Source organism: Mustela erminea, chromosome 14 (assembly GCF_009829155.1).
Source record: "Mustela erminea isolate mMusErm1 chromosome 14, mMusErm1.Pri, whole genome shotgun sequence".
NCBI lineage: Eukaryota > Metazoa > Chordata > Mammalia > Carnivora > Mustelidae > Mustela > Mustela erminea.
The window spans coordinates 33,092,831-33,119,908 of record NC_045627.1 but is presented as its reverse complement, the minus strand read 5'-3'; the positions used below and the strand labels follow the sequence as shown (position 1 = coordinate 33,119,908).

Genomic DNA, 27,078 nt, shown 5'->3' with positions numbered 1-27,078 from the left:
ATATACAATGTTCCATAACGCCTGCATCAGTTTATATCCCCACCAACAATGCATGAGAGTTCCCTTTCCTTCACATATTAGCTAACACTTGTGATTTCTTGTCTTTTTGATAATACCCATTCTGACATGTGTGAGATAATTGTTTCATTGTGGTTTTGATTTGCATTTCCCAGATAATTAGTGATGGTGAGCACTTTTCCATATGGCTATTGTCCATCTGTGTGCTTTATTTGGAAGGATGTCCATTCAGATTCTCTTCGTATTTTTTTAATAATTTTTTTTATTTTTCATATTTTTAATGGGATTATTGGTTTGTTATTCTTTTCATATTTTTGATATTAACTCCTTATTAGATATGTGATATGCAAGTATCTTCTCCTGCACAGTATGTTGTCTTTTTATTTGCAAATGACTTTCTTCCCTGTCCAGAAGCTTTTTAATTGATATAATCTCATTTATTTATGCTTTTGTTGCTATTGTCTTTGGAATCCCATCTAAAAAAATGTTGCCAATAGCCATGTCAAGGAGCTTATCATCTATGTTTTTGTCTCAGATTTTAATTATTTCTGGTCTTATGTTCAAGTTTTTAAATCCATTTTGAGGGACGCCTGGGTGGCTCTGTTGGTTAAGCGGCTGCCTTCGGCTCAGGTCATGATCCCAGCGTCCTGGAATCGAGTCCCACATTGGGCTCCTTGCTTGGCAGGGAGCCTGCTTCTCCCTCTGCCTCTGCCTGCCACTCTGTCTGCCTGTGCTTGCTCTCGCTTCTCTCTCTCTATGACAAATAAAATAAAAAATCTTTAAAAAAAAATAAATAAATCCATTTTGATTAATTTTCTGTAAGGTGAAATAGTGATCCTCTTTCATTTTTCTACATGTGGATGTCCAGTTTTCTCACCACCATTTATTGAAGACACTGTCCATTCTTGATTGTTTATTTTTGGCTTCTTTATCATAAATTAATTGACCACATATGAATGGGTTTATTTCTGGGATGTTGGTTCTATTGTCTGTCCATATCTGTTTTTATACCAATGCTATACTGCTTTGATTATTATAGTTTTGTAATAGAGTTTGAAATCAGGGAAATGATGCCTCCAGTTCTTGTTTCGTTCTTCTTTTGCAAGATTGTTTTAGCTATTTGTGGGATCTTTGGAGGTTTCATACAAATATTAGGATTATTTGTTCTACTTCAGTGAAAATTATAATTGGTATTTTTATAGGGTTTGCATTGAATCTGTAGATTTGTTTGGGTTGCATAGACATCTTAACAATATTAATTTTTCCAACCCATGAGCAAAGGATATCTTTTAATTTATTTCTGTCACCTTCAGTTTCTTTTATCGTATCTCATTGCATTCAGTGTACAGGTCTTTCACCACCTTGGTTAAAGTTATTCCTAGATATTTTATTATTTTTGATGCAAATGAATTATAAATGGGATTGTTCTTAATTCCTCTTTCTGATAGGTTGTTGTTAGTATATAAAAATGCAGCATATTTTTATATATTGATTTTGTATCCTGCAACTTTACCAAATTCATTTGTTAGATCTAACATTTTTTTTTTTTTGGTGGGATTTTTAGGGAATTTCTATGAATAAAATCATGTTGTTCACAAATAGTGAGTTTTACTTCCTCACTTCCTATTTAGGTGTCTTTTATTTCTTTTTCTTACATAGTTGAGGTGTTTTAAAGTGGAAAAATGAAAAAAAAAAACAAAGACTCATTCATTACCTCTCCATCACACCAATGGGTTATGACTTCTGCCTATTCTTAAAGATTTTATTTCTTTATTTGACAGACAGATCACAAGTAGGCAGAGAGGCAGGCAGAGAGAAAAGGGGAAGCAGGCTCCCTGCTGCGCTGGGAGGCCAATGCAGGGCTCCATCCCAGGATCCTGGGATCATGACCTGAGCCCAAGGCAGAGGCTTTAACCCACTGAGCCACCTAGGTGCCCCTGACTTTTGCCTATTCTAAAAATCAATCCTTAAAAGAGGAAGACAGTCCTCATTTGGGAGTCAGGAAGATTAATCCATTTGGAAAACATTCCCTGAACTCTCAATAATCATAAGCATCTGCCTTTTTCTCAGGTCATGATCCCAGAGTCCTGGGATTGAGTCTACATAAGGCTTCCGGCTCAGTGGGGAATCGGCTTCTTCCTCTCCTTCTCATCCTTCTCCCTGCCCATGCTCTCTCTCTCTCTCTCGCTGATAAATAAATAAAATCTTAAAAAAAAAAAAAAAGAAAACCTTCACAGCCAAGTAAACGATCAACAGGGTAAAGAGACAACTATGGAATGGTAAAAAATATTTGAAAACCATGCATTTGATAAAAGAAGGGGAAATATTTAAAATATATAAAATATATTATAAAATATATAAGGAATATAAATGACTCATGAGCAAGAAAACCAATAACCAGATTTAAAAATGGGCAAAAGACCTGAATAGATATTTCTCAAAAAAAGAGATACAAATGGCTAACAGATACATGAAACGGTTATCAACATCACTAATCACTAGAGAAATACAGATCAAAATCACAGTGAAATTGTACCTCAAACCTGTTAGAATGGCTGTCATCAAAAAAAAAAAAAGCAAGAGGTAACTAATGTGGGCAGGGATGTGGAGGAAAGTGAATTGTTGCACACTGTTGGCCAGAATATAAATCTGCACAACCATTATAGAAAACCGTATGGAGATTCCTCAAAAAAATCAAGATAGAACTACTATATGATCCAGAAATCCCACTTCTGGGTATATATCCAAAGGAGATGAAATCAGAATTTTGAAGAGATAGCTGTACTCCCATGTTCATTGAGCATTGTTCATGATAGCCAAGGTATGGAAACAACAGAAGTGCTTTACAGCAGATGAATGGATAAAGAAAATGTGCTACATATATGTCATTATTATTATTCAGCTATAAGAAAGAGGGAAATCCTGCCATTTGTGACAACATGTATGAATGTGGAGAAAATAATGCTGAGTGAAATAAGCCAAGAAGAGAAAGAGAAATGCTGCATAATATTATTTGCATACTTAAATATGGAAAGAAAGAAAGAAAGAAAGAAAGAAAGAAAGAAAGAAAGAAAATAAATGTCTTTAGTAAACCTAGGAAAAAAGGGATAAAATTTCCAAAGATTTTGCATTTTGTGCTCAGATTCTTTTTTTTTTTTTTTAAAAGATTTTATTATTTGACAGAGAGAGATCACAAGTAGGCCGAGGCAGGCAGAGAGAGAGGAGGAAGCAGGCTCCCTGCTGAGCAGAGAGCCAGATGCGGGACTCGATCCCAGGACCCTGAGATCATGACCTGAGCTGAAGGCAGCAGCTTAACCCACTGAGCCACCCAGGCACCCCTTGTGCTCAGATTCTTATAGACTCAATGGCATGCAGTTACAAGAATGGCAATGGGAGAGTTGAAAGTAGATCTGCCAATACACACACACACACACACATACACACAGAGAGAACACAACCTGCAAAATTGTCCATTGAGGCAAAAGAAGTTAGTAAACAGAGTATGTAAGTTATTTGAAGAAGAAATAATAAAAATTACTAATTACCTAATGGTCTAACAGGTTTTATTTTTTCTTTCCCCTGAGTTTCTGGAAAACAAACAGACAAATCTGTGGGATATTAATAATAATTATTGTGAAACTTATGATTGGTTTATTTGTAATACCCTTTTCTATTTCTCATATTTTCCTTATCAAGATGTTTTCTCTCATAAGTGTTAAATCTAATAAGCGATACAAACATATATGTATGTCTATGGGAATGTGCATATCTGCATGTCTTCAGGATCTCAATTATTTTTAGATCTGTTGTAAATTATTGTTGTTTAGGCATTCATGTTCAAAGTTTGCTGTTTTAGTAAAGAGATAATTTTTATGTAAGCACTTTATAAATAAATGGTATAAACCTAGGTTGGCTGGAGCAGAGAAGTGACATTATTAATATCAAGAGAAATGTGTTCTTTCTTGGTAACTGAAAGAAAATTATATGACATAGATCATATAAAAATAAAATACTTGAAGGACTGAAAGTACACAGTCATATAAGTAAATTATGAATAAAGCTGCACCATTAAATCATGACCTCATTCATTGAAAGTGTGATAATTTTAGGGCTCATGCAACAGTTTTCTTCAGATGATGGCATAGGTCTGTGGTATAGCAGGATAATGAGCAAAGAAATTCTGCAATTTCTGTTGATATTCCTTGATAACAGATCACATTTTAAAAATTTTATGTCTAAGTTTTGATGCAAAAATTAAGTGTGAGGAAAAATAGTCCAGTTCTTATTTAAGCAAATCCTTTGATGTTATTTTATAATATTGTGTGACAACCTTACTTTTTCACACACATACCATATGCCAAAATTATGTTGGAATGTGAGGTACTGCATGTTTGGAAATACTTGCACTTTACTGTCAGAGTCAAGCTTTGTGTTTATCATTTGAATTACAATATTTTATACCTCCTCTGGTATTTTTTTGTATTGAAATAATATCATTCTAAATGATCATTTTCTTTTTAAAAATATCAAATATTGAATATACACTAAAGTAGAAGATACAAGTCAACCAGATGCAGGAAAGAAAACTGAGTCAGAACCCATAGGTACATAGCATTGAGAGAATAGTCATGGCCAATTTTAACTCAGGATATGGATAATGCCATAAGAAAATAAAGTTTATGCTAATTTTCCAAAATTGTATGACGAGAACAAAGTTAATTATTGTCCTTTAAATTATTATTTTACTGCTAACCAGAAGCAACAAGGTAAACCACTAACCCTGAAAATAGACAATGAAATAAAGATCACAATATGAATGAAAATTACTATTTGCAGCTCAACAAACATGACTGGAAAAGGAAATAAAATGGAAAAGGCAACAAAATGAAAATTAAGGGAAACGAAATCAGACCAGATGTTGTGAATCTGTTTTTCATGCAGAGATGCTTAAATGCGAGGAACGGCCTTCCAGGCAAGGTTACTGAGATAATAACACTGAATTTGTTCAAGATGGTTTGATTAGATGGTCTGACAATGGAGGTTTAGAACTAAAAAGAGGATAAGTTGTGTAGGCCAAACAGGCTCTTCACCTTTTTTTTTTTTTTTGTTAAACAAAAATATCTTAGAACTTTATTTAAGATCTTGAACAAAGATTATATTTCCCTGCTTTTTAGTTGGACTTAACATCAAAAAACCAAAACATATTTTGTTTCACACTTTTATTAGTCTTTATAACAGCTTACCTCTTATTACTATCAGAGTTTTTGTTGTCATGTTACCTTTCTTCCTGATTTTATTATCATTGGCCTCATTACCATGCTTCCACTAGCTTCCCCTACTGTGCTACTTATTATATGGATGTTTGTTCTATATGCTACTGGCTTTCATCATGTTTGAATCTTGGCAAACATTTCTTTTAACTACAGTATCTTGTAGATAGATTGCATTGGTCCCAGGCAATCATTGTAATTGCTGAACATATGATTGCTATTTGTGCAAATTTTCACCTTGAAAGTTTCTAAATGAGGTGAAAACTCATTCTTGAGCACAGAATTGGGGAAATAAAAGAACTAATTTGGTAAAAAAAACCTTTCAGTAGGAAATTTTAAAAATTTTCATGCCTCTTTTCCTGAATTGAATCTAGGCTAAACCGAGATATCCATACAAAAAGGACATGAATTGTATTTTGCAAGTCATAAAAGAAGCAACTAAAAACAGTTAAAATGTGCAAAGAAAAACAAAAGATGTAAACAATAAATAAGCCATCTAATAAAATAATACATATAAATGCATTCTGTGATAAAAGAAATGTTGAGAAATTTATTTTTTATACAGAAGTCACTAGCAATGACTCCTGCAATATGCCAGTTACTTGTCTACAACTTCTCATAATTGGAGACATTAGGGACCGTTGAATGTATACTTACCATTTTGATGGGAGAATTGTTCTACACCTAATTTCACCATCATCAAAGAACTCGTAAATACACTGGGAACTTTGAAAAAGTATTTCCATGAAGACTGAGACATACTTACTGTGATCAATCTGATCTTAATGGAGCAATCCATGGTATATAATGCAATGATATGAAAAGCCAGAGGAAGCACATTGCAGGAAAAAGAAATAGTCTAGGCACTCTTATCCGTGTACATTGGAGGATGTATCATATATTTCTTATAGTCATTTATTTATTTGCTTATTTCTGTCATTAGACTGTGAGTTCTTTTAAAGTAAAGATAGTGACTTATTTATCTTGTCATCTTCTATATCTTGACAAAATAGTGATAGGAAGTCTACAAATACTCACTGAATAAATGAATTTTTAAAAATATTTTACAATTGCTACTAGTTTGCAAGGAGAAAGACAAAGAGGAAAAATAATCCTGGAATAATTAAGAGTGTTAAGATTTATTTGGGGGTATCAGCTCTGTATTTACTTGAGCAACGTATAGTTGCTAACAAATGGTGGTGTGTGTAGTTTTCCAAGTTTTGCCTATTAAGGTTCATACTTTAGTGACATTGTTAATTAAAAATAGACTACAATCTGAAATAGTGATCTTTAACTTGGTAATACTTACATATTACTACATACAGTATTATTTTATAAAAAATAACTGAATGTTTTGGAAAAAAATGAAACTTATTCATAATGCCATTGTCTATTAAAATTACAATAGGAGTTTTAGAAAAAAAAGTTTTTTTCCAGACTTTCTGGAAAGGAATGTAATTATATAGTATATTGTAAATGAACAAATACATATATATGATTTTTAAACAAGTTTTCTATTTTAATAGATATATATCCCAATGTTTCCCCTTAAAATTTTCTTTTAGCTGTCCTTTTATGCAATGTAAATATTTTATAAGCTTTTAAATTGTTTTATGACATTCCATTAAATGAAGTTATTATTTATGTTCACCAATGGTTTGCATTATAAAATAGACTCATTGGTAGTGGTTGTTTTAATCAGTAGCTGTGTTTAAATGTAATTATGACATAAATCTATAAGCCTACATATGTGTAGGAGGGCATCTTTGTTTACTAGTAAAACAATTTGAGAGCCATAATTTTGTGATTCTTGTTTCCTGACCTAACTCCACCTGTCCACTGCATAGACTGAAGATTGAATTTATTTCTCTAAAATACCCAATAACTATTTTAGTGATTTGTTACTTGCCATTGCTGAATCACTCACAAATATTTCTATACCTGTCACAGAAAAAGAAAAGAAGGCCATTTTACCTTTAAATTAGGTGATTCTACCACAGCAGTCTCATGCCTGGGGTTTTTTTTACGAGGTGTTAACGCATGTCATCGGCATTAAATTTCATTTTCATGTGAATACCCAACTTGTAACTAAGGTGAAAACCTTTATAATCATTCTCTTGAAATTCTAATTCATGACAATTTCACTTAGTGATTTCAATACACTTTAAATAGAGTGTAATAAACTGCATCATTAATTATCTCTGCCTAATTTCATCCTACGTAGAAGAAAAAAATGTTTAAATATAACAAAGGAGATTTTTAATATCCTTCTTTTAATCTATGAATAAACCCCTGTTTATCCAGTAAGATTTTGGGTCCAGTGTATGTTTTCAGAGTTAAATTAGAAAATCAATTAACAGTCTATAAATACATAGGACAGTGAGAGAGAACTCCTAAAGAGAAAAAATGACTGATGCTGGTGAAATTGGGATATGATTCAGAGGGTTATAGGATGGCTATGAGCTGGATCCATTTGAGAATCTCCTAGAGCTTTGTCAGAACTTCATGGAGAAACCCCATGGGAAGGTAAATAAACGATATAAGCACAATTCTAGAAATCCATGTTAAAATGAAGTATATGGAGTTCTCTGAAAGGATGGCACCTATATATTTTAAGCACTGTCTTACCTTTCACCTTTTATTAATACTTATAATTTGCTGTCCAATTACTTGTATTTTTGAGGGGTTTTACATATTATCGTAAAAGAATCATGATAATTCAGACTGTTTTGTCGATGACACTAATTTGGGGATCAGAAACCCTGCTTCGGATTTACTTTTAACCCATGGGTTTTTTGGTCATATGTATGGCAAACTTCAGATTTTAATAGGTTCCTAAAAACAATTACTAATGAGATTGAGAAAGATAATTTATCTCATAGAGATAGAATGCAAATTTTTGTGCATCTGAGACCAACATATAAGAAAAATATAAATTTCAACAAAAAGACATTGTGACTGGGTCACCTGGGTGGCTCAGTGGGTTAAAGCCTCTGCCTTTGGCTCAGGTCATGATCTCAGGGTCCCGGGATGGAGCCCCGCATCGGGCTCTCTGCTCAGCAAGGAGCCTGCTTCCCCTTTTCTCTCTGCCTGCTTCTCTGCCTGCTTGTGATCTCTATCTGTCATATAAATAAATAAAATCTTAAAAAAAAAAAAAGACATTGTGACTGGGTTTAAATAAATTCATTGACTATGGAAGTAACTTCTCTATGGCATATATGCAATAATAATCTTGTTCTTTTTAATTGCTAGCCTTTACAGTGTGGAGAAATGTTGTATTTTAGAAGGTAATTGAGACAATTGAACTTTATACTTAATGTTTGAAAGGAAGCAAGGAAGGAAGGAAGGGAGGAAGGAAGAAAGGAAGAAAGAGAGAGAGAAAAAGAAGGAAGGAAGGAAGGAAGTTTGCCACCTTAATAATTCATTTGTTCCTAATTTTATCTTTACATTTGTCATTTTATGTCCTTTATTTTTTAGTTTCTGTTCTACTGTGTGTATGATATACTCAAGGAAGTGATTTAAAATAGTGCCAGGATTTTTTTTTTAATCTTTATGCCCCAAAATACAAATTTCATAATTGGATACCCAAGTTGTTCTGTATTTTGAATTATAAACAAGGAATAGCACCCAAATGAATACTGACTGATTTTTACAAGAGTGTTCAGCAACAGAGGCAACTAACATTGGTATCCAGTGTGCAGGAATTGAATGGTTTTATTGCATAATATGGGAGAATTGCTCACTACTGTCTGTTCCTGCTGACAGTCCTGATGTTCAGTCTGGTAATATTCTCAAAGCTATCTTGGATTTTTTTTTTTTTTTAAACCCAGTGCTTTGATATTAGATGTTAATAGGTTCTTAGTCTATGGGAGAGGAAGACTGGGACAATTAACATGAAAAAGCTCCATCCAAGAAGAGTCATTCCAGAAAAATATGGGTTGAATAAGAATGCCTAAAGTTTGGTTCATTTTTTTCTATTAGTTTGTTTCATCAAAATTAGAGCAGCATACGATGCAATAACCTAAACTTTTTCTTCTACATCAGAATAGCGAAATAGCTGTGGAATTGAACTTCATTTGTTAATTGCTTCGTCTACGGCCATCTTCTCTGGTGATGTCTCTAGATGCTTTAGGTTCCCTCCAGCTATGATAGCTCTATACAGAGCCAGAATATTAACATTACTAGAGCACTATCCATGTGAGATGTGCAGAATTAAAACTATCTTTCTAAAATATACATAGATGATATCTCATGTTCAATTAAAATTAATGTGAAAAATTACAATGCATTCATCTATATAATATTATAAACAATCTTTTGGCATCATTTTTATAAATATAGAAAATATTTAACCTGTAATATCCCCTTCCCATTATACATTTGGAATAGCTAATTGATGTAATTATGGAATCACTATATTTTAAAGCCCCAGATGAGACCTTAGCATTTATAGGACCTTAGCAGGTGGGATAAACATGATTTTGGGTTATGGCTCAGTTATAGTAACTATGAGTTTTGGAAAGATACTTATCAGTTCAAAGTCTCTATTTCTTCATCTTTAATGCTGAAATGTAACATACATATCTCAGCATTATTATAAGAATTTAATAAAGTAAGACACATATGCTGTTTAGCACAGTTCTTAGTGAACAACAGTCAATCCCAAATTATTAAAAAAAAACAAACTCAAACAAACTGATAAAGATATTACTGTATGAAAGCTAAGAGAGTTGAGGAAAGAACCAAGCTTTTTCTTAGTTATATTCTGGGAAAAACTGAAGTATGTTCAAAATTACTACCTTATTAATTGTAGACATCTGTAGATAATAAATGTTATTGACTATGTAGGATTAAATATTATAAGTTCTTTCACAATTTAGAAGCTAAATAATTTTAATTAAATGTCTAAAATGAATATTAACACTGAATACCAGATATTTGAAGGATCTCTTTTGTAGGTACAATTGATGAACCAATATTGATTCATTAACTTAATTCTATAGTTTACATTAAGGTTCATTATTTGTTGTAAATTCTATGGTTTTTAATGAATGTATATTGATATTTCTTCACCATGAAATTATCATAAAATATAGTTTCATTACACTGAACATCTCTTCTGCTTCATCTATCCCACTGTCCTTACTCCAGAATCTCTAGCAGCCATGATCTTTTATTTTTATTGTGTCCAAAGTTTTGCCTTTTCCAGAATGTCATATAATTGGAATTATACAGTATGTAGCCTTTTCACACTGGCTTCTTTCATTAGCAATACGTATGCAAATTTCCTCTGTGTGTGTGTGTGTGTGTGTGTGTGTGTGTGTGTGTGGCATTGATGCAAGCAGGTAGATCTGAGGATCCATGAGAGGATCCCACAGAACCACCCAAGAGGGTCCTTGCCTTCACACAGGGTAGAAATCAAATGTGAGCCAGAGAAAGTGAAAACAAAATGTATTGAATAGCCTAAATAGCAGACAGAGTGTCTGGGAAGAAAAGGAGAAGGAGTCTCATCATTGCTTATATTAGAAAAGGGTCTAGGGTACATGTTCCTCCAGGAATCCAGGGTAGGGTCCAATCAAAGGCAACTGTCAGCTTGCATTATTCTATAAGTCAGCAAAGGTATGGATATTGATGCCAGTGTCATCCAAGGTCTTTTTGAAAGTAATGTCTTGAAACATGTTTGGGATTTGGCTCTTCTTGGATGTTATTAGGTGTTTGGGGACTAGGACAATACTCAGAATGATTAACATTCTTGCTTCCCCCTTCAAGTGGGAATACAAATATTTTGGTGTTATTCAGAGGCAAACTATGGAACAGGAGTAAATGAGGCTTAGCAGAAAAACAGCAGAGACAGGACCTTTGTAAAATGGAGCCCCTTCAGCTTTCCTACTTCAGCTTGATAGTTCATTTCATTTTTTTGCTAAATAATATCTCATTGTCTAGAGGTTATCAGTTTGTTTTTCTATTCATCTATTGAAGGACATTTTGGTTGCTTCCAAATTTTGGTAATGATAATTAAAACTGCTATGACACGCATGTGAAGGTTTTGGGGGAATGTAAGTTTTAACTCCTTTGTGTAAATATTAAGGAGCACAATTGCTGGGTAGTATGGTAAGAATATGTTCAGTTTATAAGAAGCTTCCGAATTGTCTTCCAAAGTTAATATATATTATGCAGTCCCACCAGCAATGAATGAGAATTTCTGTTACCCCATAGTCATCACATGGTATTTCTGGTGTTCTGGAATTGGCCATTCTGTAGATGTATTGTGACATCTGACTGGCTTTAATTTGCAATTTCCTGGTGATATGCATTGGTTTTTTGTCATTTGTGGATCTTCTCTGAGATGTTTGCACAGATATTTTCCTCATTAACTGAGGTGTTTTTTTTTTTATTGTTGAGTTTTAAGAATTCCTTATAAATTTTGGATATAGACCTTCCTGTATTAGATATGCATTTTGCAAATATTTTTCTCCATCTGTGACTTGTCTTTTTATCCTCTTAAGAGTATCTCTTGCAGAGCAGAAGTTTTTAATTTTTATGAATTCTAACTTATCAATTTTTCCTTTCATCATTTATACTTTCAGTGTTGTATTTAAAAAAAAAGCATTGCCAAATCCTTGGTTACCTAGATTTTCTACTAGGAGCTTAATCGCCTTGCATTTAAATTATAGGTCTATGATTTAACATGTAACTTTTGCTTTATATCATTTTTACCCCTAAACAGGAAAAAAATACTTGAAACAAAATTAGTACCTTCCAAGCCAAAGCACACAGACAAATAATAATTTTCCAAAGTTGAAAGCAAGATTTTTACAAATTTAAAGTGAGTTTGTGTCAAAAATTCTATATCATGATAAGTCTTGTTTTGGGGAGAATTGGATGAAGAAAGAGTGATTAAATAAAATTACTAATTTAGACACACAATTTACTAATGTACTACAAAGCAATAAAATGTAACCTTCAGGAATATCTTTACTACAAAAATGATTTCTCTCTCTACCAGATAATAATTAAGTTGCATTACTATGTGACAAGAATTATTTATATGGCTGTCAGTTTTGAAACAAATGAGCATCCTCTCTGATTGAGTTGTAAAATATCCTAACCAATAGTAAATAGCAAGTGGAACAAAGATATACACCCTTGGGGAGATTAGATCTTAGACCTTATTCATAATTTCTGCCCAGCAGGACACTGCAAGGCCATGCAATAGTACTTTTGCCTATTTCCAAGCTTCTGATAAATTTTTTAATAAATTCTAAGACCTACTTAAGACATACTGAAAGAAATTTGAAGGTTTCAGTGACTTTCTTTTGTGGTTTTGATTTCTATAGAATTGCATGTGCATAAATACTAGAGAGTTTTTTTTTTTTTTTTTTTAAAGTTCAAGGAAACTTCATTAGAATGATAAAATGATGATAATTGTGGCATCTGTATTTTGGGAAGAGTAAAGGATGATGAAAGAAAATATTTCTTGTTACTAACTTGTGTAGTCTTTGTGGACAGAGATTGTACCTTATTTATCTTTTATATCACCTCATCATCTAACTTAAAGTACTACTGACGTTCAGGAGAAGAGACAGATGAAAGGTTTTTAGGCTGTAGAAAAGGAATGAGGAGAATTATTGAACTCTACATCTGAAACTAATGATGTACTATATGTTGGCTAATTGAATTTAAATTAAAAAAAGAAGAAAAGGGATGAGGAATTTTAAAATGTTTTCTTTTTAGCTCTGTACATGCTCTTTATTCTCAAAATAGTACCTGTGCCTGCCTACATCTTTATTCAGGGTATCAGTTAATTTGGAGACCAGTCTTCATGATCAAATTCTTGCCAAATAGAAATTTTAACCACCTTAGATACCTAAACAAAAAGTAACTTAAGTGGTGTATTCCATTTGCTTTTGGTTTCACGTTTTTTGGTAAAAGAGAAAGAAAAATTGCTGTGTTTGTTTTTATTTGTTGAACATTTGTGTAGTTGCCTATGTAATGAATTTTAAATTTATAGTTATAGGTCCAGGTGTGCAAAAATGGAAATTTATTTTCTTATAATTAAACTTAGCTTAACTCTCTGAGCTCATATACTGTGAATAGCTAATCTTGCCGTTGCCAGTTTAAGAAATTTAACCTCTTTTGGCTTATAACTCAGTCTTTTTAGGAAAAAAAAATCTTTAGAAAAAATATCTTTTTCTCTCTTCTCTTCCCCTTAGAATTGTGTTTTAGGTACACAGATATCAGGGGAGAAAACAGTTGATGGTATAGTATTCCCCACTCAAGAGATTGTAACATAAAGCTTCTACTTCTTCAGGCTTTGTCACTGATATATTCAAAGCCCAGCTTTGGGAATGAAAAGAAAACAGACTTTTTACCTCTCAACAACGTCTGCTTTTTGCAAATAAAATGTGCTTCTACTTCCAGTATTTTCTTTGGGCTATGGATTTTAAAATTCTCTTTTGGAAGTCAAAAGTCAATAAATTAACTTTTTGTTCTTTCTGGATTTTTTTGTGCATTTTCTACTTTCTCTAAGGCAAAGTCTGGCTTTAATTGTGGAAAACTGAAGAATTAAGAAAAAAAAGCTAGAAAAAATTTAAATGCACTTTAAAATCTTGTGTGATGCCACAGTGACTGGAGATGGAGTTACCCAGAGAAATTTGCAACAGATGAATTATCTTTTTGTTTAAGATCCGTTCCTTTATTGCTTTGTTTATTACTGTTTTCCAACATAATAGAAGTCACCCTTTGCATCACCAGATAGCCATAAAATGATTGATAGAAATTGTTAGTACTTCAGCAATTCTCTGTTCTAAAAATAATGTGCTCCAGGACTTGCCTTAACACCAGAACATTCCACTCCTCACCTCACATCAAATGTTAAAGTGGAATTCTGAAACAAAGACAAATCTTCAATCAATTCGACAAAAATTGTAGTATTCTGAATGTACTTGTTCTATAATAGCATTTTCTTTCTCTTAAACCTCATTTTAAAAATGAGGTAATTTTTTAGTTCAAGTGCATCTACAGTTAAAAAATAGATAATTAAATGAAGGCAGAGCTCCTAACGAGCTCTGCTATGTCTAACATATAATCCTGTTTCATTAGCAAAAGCTTCAGAGACACATCAGTAAGAAGTTTTGCACAAGGTATTTGGCTTTTAATTTCTGTCCTAGAGGCTGAAGGTTATATAGCTGGACATAAAAACTCAAGCTATCCTGAAGGCCTTTCTAGCTACTTAAATTCACCTGAAATAGGAATAGCAAAGAAATCATTGTTTTTAAGAAAAGAGTTTAATGTTTAGTTATTGTGCATATGTGGGAGGTGCCCAGCATTCTTATTTTCTTTTTCTGGCATTCTATGTTTAGAATTTCATGCAAATAATTTCTGGCATCTTGTGAAACATTCAGGGTAATGGGAAAGTGTCACAATAATGGAAATTTTGCAAACCTTTCTTAATGCTTTTGTGCTATATTTAATCTTAGTAATTCAAAAGATCATTTAGTCATCATCTCAACATTCTCAATATAACTGAGACATTTTCTAATATATAATAATATAACTCAACATTCTCTAATATAACTTCGGGCAAAGTCTGGTTACATGTTTCTCTTCACTTATTTCACTTATTTCTTACATGTTGTATATGTTCATATAGGACTTTCATTTCCATCTCTGACCTCCCCTCTATAATTCTTCAATGTGATTAATAGTATGACTTCTTATTATGAGTCTCATTCTAAAGCAATAATCACACAAACTCTCATAAAGTCAGCAAAAAAGAGCCAGAAAAACCCTTGCTATATTTTAAATCTATGCTTTATATAATAAAATAAGTTGATACTGTGTATATCATTGTTCTACAAACGAGGGAACATTCAATTCATTCTTAGTGAATATTCTTTGTATATATATTATTTCTTGGCAAAATTTACTAGGAAAAATAGTTTATGCCAGCTATGATTTCACCTTTAATTAAACAGAAATTACAGTTTATTAGATATTATTCTTCTAAGAATAAACACCATTTTCCCCTATTTATTCACTTCTATAGGACTGAGCCAAAACAGCTCTGTAATCCCAAATTAACCACCTTTAGTGAATATTTTAATGCATAATTTAGTGAATACAGATTACACATTTATTATGTGTGTATACATATACATACATATATATATGTATCAGTAGTATTAGTTTTAAAAAACTTACCAACATACTTGAACAATAACAGCTTCTTACTGTGTTGTTAAAGTGTGCATCTATAGTCTTAAAAAAATAAAAAAACTGATGATTTTATACCGTCTACATTGAAACTTGTATTTTCAGTTCTATAAATATGATGGTGATGATATACATGCATTTTCTATTGAGATGGGACCATGTTTGGATTTATTATAGCCCTTAATAACATATCCATAACTGAATAACATATCCATAACCAATTAGGTTAAAACTAGTGAATTTATAATGAAGGTTTTCAGCATATAATCCTTTTCATGCAAATGACCTGATTGTCCTTGAGATGGGTTAAACTGACTAAATTTAAGTAAAGATATGTATCTACCTATGTTCATAAACCATGATTTAGGATTTAGACAAAATAATTTACTGGTCCTAGGTGTGTTACCAGAGGATTTCATTCATTCAACAAACATTCTTGTTGGTCTAATAGGTGCTATGTATTGCACTAGAGACTAGATATGATACTTCAGCAATAAAATAACATTTTTATGCTTTTATATATTTCGTTGTCTAATAGAGAGACTGATTGATTAGTACTTTATTAAAACATGGGAAGAAGCTGTAATGAAAACATATAAGCCATTTAATGGGAATCCCAAACTATATGGAACCAAATTTGTCTTACTGTAGGTCAGCATGGATTTCCTGAGGAAGGAACATTTATTTGACTAGAGTTTTGAAATTATACTACGAGTTAATCAAGCAGACCAAAGAAAACTGGCAAATGTAATACTGTGATCTATTGTAAGAAATATGTATTTGGTGTTTTTCCCATTTCTGGTACAAACAGTTGTCCCATTTCTGGTACAGAACTCAAAACTTTTAGAATTTTCCAAATGATGAGAGCGATAAAAGTATTTTTTTATGTTAATGAGGTGACATTTATATCATCCACCTCACCCCCTGCCCCACTGGGGGCTGATTGCCAAGGTAATTGACCATGTGGTTAGAAGGCTGGAACTTTGGAACTATCAGTCCCATCTTCTGGCCTCCGGGAAGGAAGAAGGACTGGTGGTTGAATCATTTGTCAAAGGCCAGTGATTTAATAAATCATGCATATGTAATGAAGCCTCTCTAAAAAACAAAAAAGACAGGGCTTAGAGAGCTGCCAAGTTGGGACTATTTGGAGATGTGTGGAAAATGGCGTACCTGGAGAAGGCATGGAAGCTCCTTACCCTTCCCACGTAATTTGCTCTATACAACCCTTTCATCTGGCTGTCCTGAATTATAAAAGTTAAATCTAACAAGTAAAATGTTCTCTGAGTTCCGTGAGCCACTCTAGCAAATTAATCAAACCCAATGAGGAGGTCATGGGAGCTGATCTATAGCCAGTGGAATTAGAAGTATAAGTAATAACCTGGACTTGCAACTGTTTCTGATGTGGGGTAGAGGACAGTCTTAGAGGAATGACTCCTTAACTTGTGGGATCTGATGCTATTCCTGGGTAGGTAGTATCAGAATTAAATCATAGAACATTCATTGGGTATCCAGAGAATTGCTTGTTGTATGGGGAAGCCTCCACTATAACTTAAATTCTGTTATACACCAATGAACATTAGTTGAATTAGAGCTCCATAGTTTTATTTTTCTATATATTTAGGATAACTGACATTTTTAAAGTGTTTTATAATCTGTACAGTGTTGCTTTTAACAGAATTAAGTGTTCCGTCATTATATGTTTTATTTTTATTTTAATCTAAAAATTTTCAATTTGCACCCATATGCCACTTAAATCTAAAATCAAGTCAGTTGGAACTAAAATCTAAAATAATATATAATCTATAAAACTGCAGATAAACATAAAATTCTATACTTCACAAATTTTTCTATTAAAGAGATAAAAGCAAAATCATCTTTTTTTTTTCTTTGTCAGTGTGTCCTTTATTCCCAATGAGTACCACATCTGAAGTCAGAAGTTAACATGAATTATAATATACTATACTAATTGGATCTCTTTTCTTTCAGAGAGCCATATCCTTGAAGATGTCAACAAGTGTATCATAGCATTGAGAGACCAGGATGTTGATAATTTAGACCGTGCTGCAGGTGCTATCAGAGGACGGGCAGCAAGAGTTGCTCACATTGTCACAGGTGAAATGGACAGTTATGAGCCAGGAGCTTACACTGAAGGTGTGATGAGAAACGTTAACTTCCTGACAACTACTGGTAAGTCTCAGTCCCCAATAACAGCTCCACTGTTCCTGATACTTTCTTCCATGTAGCTACCAGTCATACACATGGCAAGCAGATCTCTGCCTGTGTTGCTTGTTTTGAAATGGATTGCTCTCCCATCTGATAAGTCCTGGCATCTTTTGGTTATATGATTTGAAATTTATGTCTAGAAGTAAATATTTTCATTGGGAAAAATAAGTCTTATAAATACATGTGTTATATGAATTACCCACAGGCCTTAGCCACTTGTGAATGTTTATTAATGCCAGAACTATTAAGATAGATAATTAGGCCAGATGTGATAAGTATGTAGTACTTTCCAAATCCCTTTTTAGCTGTATCTTTAGTACCCCCGGGCTTCTGTTTACATTTCTTAAACAGCAAACTTATCCTACATTTCCAGAGAAATGCTCTGTGCCTTCCTTCAGAATCTGTTTGTAAAACAGCATTTTGTTCTTTTACATAATCTTCTTTGATTACTTAAGAAATATAGAATCATGATTTTGTTTTGGTTGCAGCACCCAGGTTAATAATTTCTATATCAGCCAGTAAATGCTTATTTTGAATCACTCTTTAAAATGCATTCTTATCTTTAATGCTATTGATATTTCTCCTTGAAGCTTACAGAAGCATATGAATTCAATGGATTTAGAAAAAAAGTGGATATAATTTGAAAGAGGGCAATCAATTATTTTTAGAAGTCATCATGGCAAAACCTTTTCCTATGAAAACACATTGTGCTCTGTGAAATCCCCAAGATGAAGTTTTCTTAGTAATTACCTTTTAACACTAGGAGGATGGTGTACCCATGATTACTAAAATATTAGTAATTCCATAGTTAGGTCATTGATTCTATCTGGAGAATTGTTCCTTAGGTTATGGATAGGGCATATAAAATTTGGACAATATGTACATTGTTTCATGAAAATAGTAGCAGGAATGAGAACGGGTAATTCTGAGGGGACAGGAAAAGGCCTCTTCTTAAAACTAAATAAGAGAAACATATCAACAGTCAAATAAACCCTCACAAGGGACTAGTCCTGAAGAGGTATACCTCAAGGTAAGCTGAGCAAGATCGTTCTCTGAGTTTGATGTTCTCTGAATTGATGATTAATGTTGCTGTTTTCCTAACATCTTGATACAGAAAATCATTGATGAGTGTTGGCATGTAGTTTTCTCATGATCTCTTTAAAAAAATATTTCTAAAAGAGTGAAACATTAAAGATATGCTAAGGGAAGATGGAGGAGGTGCATCTGTAAGTCTTGATGTTATATTTCTGTAACAATTCCAAAGCCACTGATGTCACAAATAGAGCACATGGTATATCCCATGTGGCACGTACCACATACCATATAACAAGGTATAGCAATATATTTACTTGCTTAATGGAGACAGTTGTGTTATGGGAGTTCTGCATCTCCTTCACAAACCAAATTTAACTGGTATTTCCTTGTTCAAATCAAGTACAGAGTTATCTGATTTTTTTTTTTCCTACTTTCTGAGAATGGAATTGTAAGTAAAAGAAGAATGCATCAGGGGTTCTCTTTTTAGCCAAATGAAAATTTCCTGCAGGGAACTGAATCAGTCTAGTCTACTGGGATTTTACATATATCTTGCCACTGTCTCAGTTCTGTACTCATATTAGTAATATCTTGTGAACACACTTTTACGGTTATAATGTCTATGAGGTACCAGGTTTATAGGTTTAGATTCCATAGGATAGAGTCTATATCTGCTACAAGCAAAGAAGTAGAAACAAAATTCTAAATTGTCCAGGACGTAAAGTGTGTTGTGGAACCCTGTTCACAATCAATTCTTGTAATCTGAAATAAGAAAATACAAATAAGTCAAAGTTATTTACACATTTAATTACAAGTTTGTCAATAGCTTTATGATATATAATGACCTTACACAATAACTAACCAATATGGCTACAAAATTCATTCATTCAGAAGATAAAGAGAAGTCCTTTTTCCTCTAATTAGTTGTATGTAACTGTAATTAAAATTCTCCAGGTAAATTATGTCCTGTGCCCCAATATAATAAATATAGAATGATTCTGGGTTATTCTGTCTCATTATTAATGTAATTATAATTTATGACTTTCCAATTTTGTCATTTTAGTTTTTCAGATAATTTTATGGTTTATCTATGGGAAGGGATTTCAATTTTTCTTTTATATATCTAATTCCAAACTTTTCTCCAGTTTTTCTTGAAATTTATCAAAGGCATACCCCACTAAAGGGAATTCTGAGCAATAAACTAGATGAAAATGCTAATTAGATCGGTTTGATCTTAACCAAAGCTGAAATATGTGAACATTTTCCTTCCCACAGAGATATTGTCTGTGAAAAATACTTCCAACTATTCTGGCCTCCATAATTAAATAACAGAAGATGTTCATCTTTGTTTACATCTGCTCATAACTTGGATTTATTATTTATAAATAATCATCAAATTAAGTAATTGGAAATGTCATGTTTTGTGTCGTGAAGCCTTAATAGTTCACATTTTAGCAAGTGAATGGTCTATGTGGGCTGTTTTTCTTTTCTCTTATACAGTTCTCAGGTCTTGACCCTGCTTCCTGAAAATAACTTAATAAGGAGCTATCGTGAATTGTTTTTATTACTGAGACTTCCTTATCACTGCAAAATTTGCCTTAAAGTACTGTAATCAATGTTGAAACCTAAGCCATGCTTATCTAAATCACAGAGTGTTTTTGGAACATTGCACCTTTGATTTTAATCAGACTTTGTGGCTCATTAGCACATTTTCAAGATTTGATGATCTTCTAAGTGTTTTCTCAGCATTAGGAAGCAGAGCTGCCCTGCTACATTTTAGGGATTTGCATTGTTCATAAACCTTAGCAGTTGGTTTTAAGTGAAATGTAGGCAACATCTGGAATGCTACATTTCACTCAACAGAAGCATGATTTTGTAATCTCCATGTGATATTCTGCCCAATTTTTCCCTGTTTTGAAGCTTCTTTATCTGTCAGGAATTCCCAATAGGGGAGAGGAAATATATTAGCTTTTTTCTCTTAAATAACAAACTTTCTCAACTTTAATGTGAAGACTTAGAAGTTATATTCTTAACACCAACTTGAGTTTTTTCATAGTAGGCTGGGGAGAAACCTAAGCAAAGAAGGGACTGATAATAGTGTTTTTAGTGTTTTTTTGGTATGTGATTTATGGACTCATCAAATTCAGAAATTAGCAGGCCCCAAAGCATCTGTTGCAAACCACCAAACTCCTCCTGGTTTCAATGTCAGCCAGGCTCACGTACCAAAAGAGAGCAGGCACATACATGAACCTGACCAAGAGGCAGCGTTCACTACTGGCGACTTGTAGTAAAGGCAAATAAAAGGCAATTCATCAAGTACTTCATCAGGCCCAAACTGGAGAACGTGGACCCAGAATCCTCCCCCTAAGAGAATAGAGAAGGGCCATACGGTTGCAATTTTTCTTCTTGAAGACACATGAGATAGCTGAAAATAAGTTTGAACCAACAAATATTTCCAAAACTTTTCTGTAAATTTTTCTTGTGACCAATTTAAACAATAGACTTTTAAAATGGATTTTATCTAAAAATAATTTTAAAAATTTTGATAGCAGCAACTCCTATCAAGTCCCTTTCATTTAATATATATATTTTTTACATATAAATATCCTACATTTTGTAGCCAGATTAAAACATGTTTACTTACTTTTCTTATGTTGCATCTCTGGTCTATAACCTTAAATAATCCTAAAACAAAATACAAAGGTTTTAGTTTTGGAACTTTTTGCACTCCACAAACCAGCAGAGTTTGAAAATTAGTGGTCCATATACTAGATGTTACTCAATATGATACAAAAGAATTTTTGCATGTCCAGCAGAGTTTTGACCAACATAATTTTATTTTAAGAATTAGTTCCTTATTTTATACATATCACACACACACACACACACACACACACACACACACACACATTTAACCCAGATTAATGGCTTATCCTGAAAAATGGGAGAGTCTGACAATACTAGGGCAGAGTTTGCCTGGAGCTTAGTGATGTCTTCCTTTGCTTTAAGCCTGGGTCATAGTATCTTACACTGCCTTTCATTATATACCTAGACTGCTTCACTCACTTAATTTATCTGTCTGAGCTTTGTAGGCATTTGAGTGGACCTAGATATGCATTTCTGTGTGTGTGTGTATGTTTGTGTTTTTTCCTATTGGTGTGCCAAAGGCACTTTCTATTCAACGAAGTTTGTAGTTTCACATTTTATTTTCATATTTTATCCATCTTTCAAGAAATAGCTCATATCCCATGTGTTCTAGGAATCTTTCTTTACTCCCTCTGGCAATAGTGAATTCTTTCTGACTTCATGTACTGTAGATTTTAAAGGACTTGCCACTCAGTTGAATCCTTCCGGACAACTATATGCTATTGATGAACTCAGATATACTTACTTGGAAATGATTTTCCTTCAAGTAGAATGTAAGTTATAGAAGAAAAGGAAACTTGTATGTCTTGCATTTATTTATTTTTCTTTGCATCTCTTCTTGAGTGCGCTGGCTTAAAATAAAACAAAACAGCAAAATGACTCTTGAATTGTGTCTATATGCCTGTACTAATTCTATTCCAGCAGTGAAGAGTCTTTTGTTCTCTACTGTCCCTCTAAAATTATACTTATTGTCCAACATTTTCTCAAATGCCACCACCTTTGCATGGGAGTTGCTGATTCCCCTTCAGGCAGAAGTAATTGCTCCATTATCTGTGTTACCCTGGATGAGCCTGTCTTTTAGTTAATGCTTATTTCACTTTTCCTTGTGTCATAATCAGTCATTTACATAACAAGTTTCCCTGACTAGATTGTAACATATTTAAAGGCAGACGTCATACTTTATTTTTATATTTCCCAGTAGCATTTTATCCATCTAGAGGTGCCCAAGTCCTTTTACCACTATAAATTTAAAATTCACTACAATATTGTACTGTGACGCATTCTAATACAGTTAAGCAAGAGAACAAGTTATCATTCCAGTTCAGGAAAAGACAAAACAAAACAAAACAAAACAAAACAAAACAAAAACTCAAAAACAGTAGACTCTGTAAAAGGCTGGGGCAGAGAAAAGGTCAGGGAAGTGATTCATTACTCTCCAGAGTGAGATATTAGTGACTTCTGGAAAACTTGGGGTCAGATGTTTAAAAGGTCTTTAACAAGCTTTTGAACAAGAGATCATGACTTTTATATATTCTATTACTTGTAAGAACCATCCTCGAATGGCATCTGGTGAAAGAGCCCACTGAACCTAATTTCACTAATGGTTCTAGCAAATCCCTGTAAGGATTAGCAACCATGCCTTCAAATTCAGAAACTGTTGCTGGTGAACTTCCCTCCCCCAGTAGCGGTTTGAGACAGGAACCCCAGTTAGGGACTGACACCCTTTAACACAGTCAGAGAAATTTTTTTTTTTTTTTAAGATTTTATTTATTTATTTGTCAGAGAGATAGAGTATAGGCAGACAGAGTGGCAGGCAGAGGCAGAGAGAGAAGCAGGCTCCCTGCGGAGCAAGGAGCCCCAAGTGGGACTCAATCCCAGGGCCCTGGGATCATGACCTGAGCTGAAGGCAGCCGTTTAACCGACTGAGCCACCCAGGCATCCCACAGTCAGAGAATATTAACAGGAAGCTTCTATCTGCAGATCACTTGGCTAACCTCGATAAATAGGTGTCTTCATGTTGGTGATGCCAAAATCAGAAGTTAAATGACAACTCAACCTCTTTAGAGAAGAGGGAGATCCCTGGCTTTGGATGTACTTCTGCGGCTGCAGGATATAGGGATCCTGGGCCAGCATTGTGAGTTAAAGAAAGCAGCTACTAGAATTTCTGACTGGAAAACCTGTTTTCTGACTAAAGAGAACTGGATTTAAATAGGATCCATATGTAGTTAGTGGGTGGAGGATACTTCTTTATCTTGCCATTTTAATTAATTGGAAATATAAATCTGTCCGGAAAAAAGAAATGCTAAAAAAACTGAAATCTGTATATAGTGGGGATGCAAATGATTTTTTTAATTAAATTGATTTATTTATTTTCAGAAAAACAGTATTCATTATTTTTTTTACCACACCCAGTGCTCCATGCAATCCGTGCCCTCTCTAATACCCACCACCTCGTACCCCAACCTCCTACCCCCCCCGCCACTTCAAACCTCTCAGATTGTTTTTCAGAGTCCATAGTCTCTCATGATTCACCTCCCCTTCCAATTTACCCCAACTCCCTTCTCCTCTCTAACACCCCTTGTCCTCCATGATATTTGTTATGCTCCACAAATAAGTGAAACCATATGATAATTGACTCTCTCTGCTTGACTTATTTCACTCAGCATAATCTCTTCCAGTCCCGTCCATGTTGCTACAGAAGTTGGGTATTCATCCTTTCTGATGGAGGCATAATACTCCATAGTGTATATGGATCACATCTTCCTTATCTATTCGTCCGTTGAAGGGCATCTTGGTTCTTTCCATAGTTTGGCGACCGTGGCCATTGCTGCTATAAACATTGGGGTACAGACGGCCCTTCTTTTCATGACATCTGCATCTTTGGGGTATTTTGACCTTTTAGCTAAGGTAAGGTTAGATCCTGAGAAAAGTTTATTGAATAAATAACAAAACAAAACAAAACAAAAAATACTGCTGGTAATAACTTTATTAATAAAAATAATACATTTTGATATGACAGAAATTTTATTACCAAAAGAGGAAATAATATAGAGTGCTTTAAAGTGGATTTCAGAAAATCATAAAAAGGGCCTAAAATATTCTTATTTCTGGACCATGTAAACTATGTAACTTTGAGGCTGATATTCCGTGAGGTATGGATAGGAAAGGCCTAAAAGGAAAAAGAAGCAGAGAGTGTGGACCTGCTGAGTAGATATTCATCAGAGCAAAGAGGTTCTAGAAGTCTTGTACCTTCTTTAAGTCTAAAACTCCTATGAACAGGCATATTCTCCAGCCAAGGAAGACATTGTCTGGAAAGAGGAATATGTCTCACCTTTCTTTCTCATCTTATTTTCACCTACTTTCAGTAAAAAGACTAGTTTAGATTTATTGTATGGGCCGTTATGTGGTAGATAGGGATAAAGGGTACAATAACTCCTATGTAAGAAGATAAGGTGGAAAGTTCCAGTTTCAGCTCTGGATTACAAACAGCAGAATCTACAGCTAACTCAAGTAGAAAAACAGACAAACACACAAACACAGGAAGTAAGACTACAAGGGATGCTACCTATTGGAATCCAGTCAGTCATCCCAGAGAGTTATCATTTGAGGTGCCCTTCCAGCTCTCTCTGAACATTTAATGCCATTTTTGGCCTCTAACATTAAAACACTGGACCCTCCAGATGGTACATTCCTTTGTCACCACATTCCAGGTATTTCCATCAATGGAATAAAAACCTAAAAAAAAAAAAAACCTTCTGCTTTTGTCTCACTTGCCCTGAATTCAGCTTCCCGAGCAGATGCATGGTACTCCCTCAGAAGAGTTTAAATCATGTGTCCACACCTTGCTGTTGGTATGGGGGAGGCGGAGTTGGCAAGTCCTGGGTTTGAGCTTCTGTGGAGATAGTGCTTGGCCTCACACCGAGACCCTCATACAGGCAATTCCCTGGCAAGAGAACAGGCTTTGGAGTCTGTGAGCAAAGGGACGTGGGGGTGTTACAGAGCAGGAAAGGAGGAACATCAACAATGGAGCAAAAGGACCCAAAGAAGGGAAATTGAGGATTGACTTTACCAACTTAATGTCAGTCATCAGCTGTGTCAGGACAACAGACACGCTGCTGTAATCACCCAGTTAGGAGCGCTGCCTTTCAGCATCTTGTTGCCAAACTCAATCTTATTGTTGGTTTATAAAATTTAAAGACAAGTACAAAAGCACGCTTTATTCCTAGTAGATGTATTAAATGAGGTATGATGATAGCACTTCACATCTAAGTACGTTCCAGGGCGGATGCGCCTTAGCAGGAAATCTGATGTGAATGTGATTCTGCTGCCAAGAGAGAGGCCATGGTGCATGTACAGGAATCTGTGAAGTCTGGGGGAAAAGTGATGAAAACATTTATCCTTCAATGATTCTTCCTTTGTTCTTTAAAAACAATGGCAAGAAAACAATAATGGATTGTATCCTGTTATTGTTTGCATGTACAGTGAAACTGTATCAAAATATATGTTTTTATTTTAAATCCAAAAGGATGGGGAGTTTGACTTCATTTATTTTATTTAGTTTATTTTTTAAAGATTTTATTTATTTACTTACAGAGAGAGACAGAATACAAGCAGGGGGAGGGGCAGAGGGAGAAGCAGGCTCCCCACCGAGCAGGGAGCCCGATTCAGGACTCGATCCCAGGACCCTGGGATCCCCAGGATCCCAGGACCCTGAGCTGAAGGCAGACATTTAACAACTGAGCCACCCACATGCCCCAACTTCATTTATTTTAAGATCTACTAAGTACTAAACATTTTTTGTAAGAGTACAAATCGGTGTCTTCTAAAATCATAGCGTGTACATAGCCACTGGGAAACAGTAGTGGCAATTTAAGGCCAGAGGGAATCAGAGGCTCTGGAGCCAGAAGCAGTGTTAGGTCCTGCCCAGTAATCCTGAGAGCTACAGGGATGAATACCTTAACACATAAATAACCCACTAAAACACACCGATGTCATAACACAGGAAGCTCTGAGCTAGGTTGTTATCTACTGGGTAATCAGAATATTAAGTCTCCTTATAGGAGAATTACTGTAAATGTTTTGCAAACTGTAGCATAGTATATGTTTTTGTTTTTGTTTTTGTTTTTTAATCTATAAAGGTTTTTTTTTTTTTAAGATTTTATTTATCTGACAGAGATCACAAGAAGGTAGAGAGAGAGGAGGAAGCAGGCTCCCTGCTGAGCAGAGAGCCCGATCCTAGGGTGCCAGGATCATGACCTGTGCTGAAGGCAGAGGCTTTTAACCCACTGAGCCACCCAGGAGCCCCTTTTTTAAAAATTTAGACAAGTATCTGTCAGGAGTCTCCTTCCTTCTACTCCAGCTTCAAAGTCAGATTTATGAAACTAATGAAATAACTCCCTGTAGTTGCTACAAATATCTATTACATGTATTAATAGCCCTCAGTTGTAAAGATAGTTAATTTTACTTTTTTTAGAGATCTTTGTATATGCCCTGGAAAGTCTAGTTATGTATTTACTGATGTGAGCTGGTAAAAGTTTTATATACTCATCTGTAAAACTAAATTTGAGATTCAAGGTCACTGAGACTAGAAAATAAACTGAGGTGGTATGTCTCTCAGATTTTCTTTCCCCTGGCTTTGAAGTGAGCATTAACCATATGAATGTATAAAACAGAT

General features: G+C 34.2%; 1 protein-coding gene across 3 annotated transcripts in view; it reads left to right on the top strand.

Moving 5' to 3' along the window:
- CTNNA3 (catenin alpha 3) overlaps positions 1–27,078 on the top strand; it is a 1,797,739-nt gene that overhangs the window by 1,349,282 nt on the left and 421,379 nt on the right. For all 3 annotated transcript variants that reach the window (XM_032312382.1, XM_032312379.1, XM_032312381.1), the window contains exon 12: positions 17,490–17,690. In XM_032312382.1, coding sequence (XP_032168273.1) covers positions 17,490–17,690 — 201 coding nt within the window. The remainder of the gene's footprint in view (positions 1–17,489; positions 17,691–27,078) is intronic.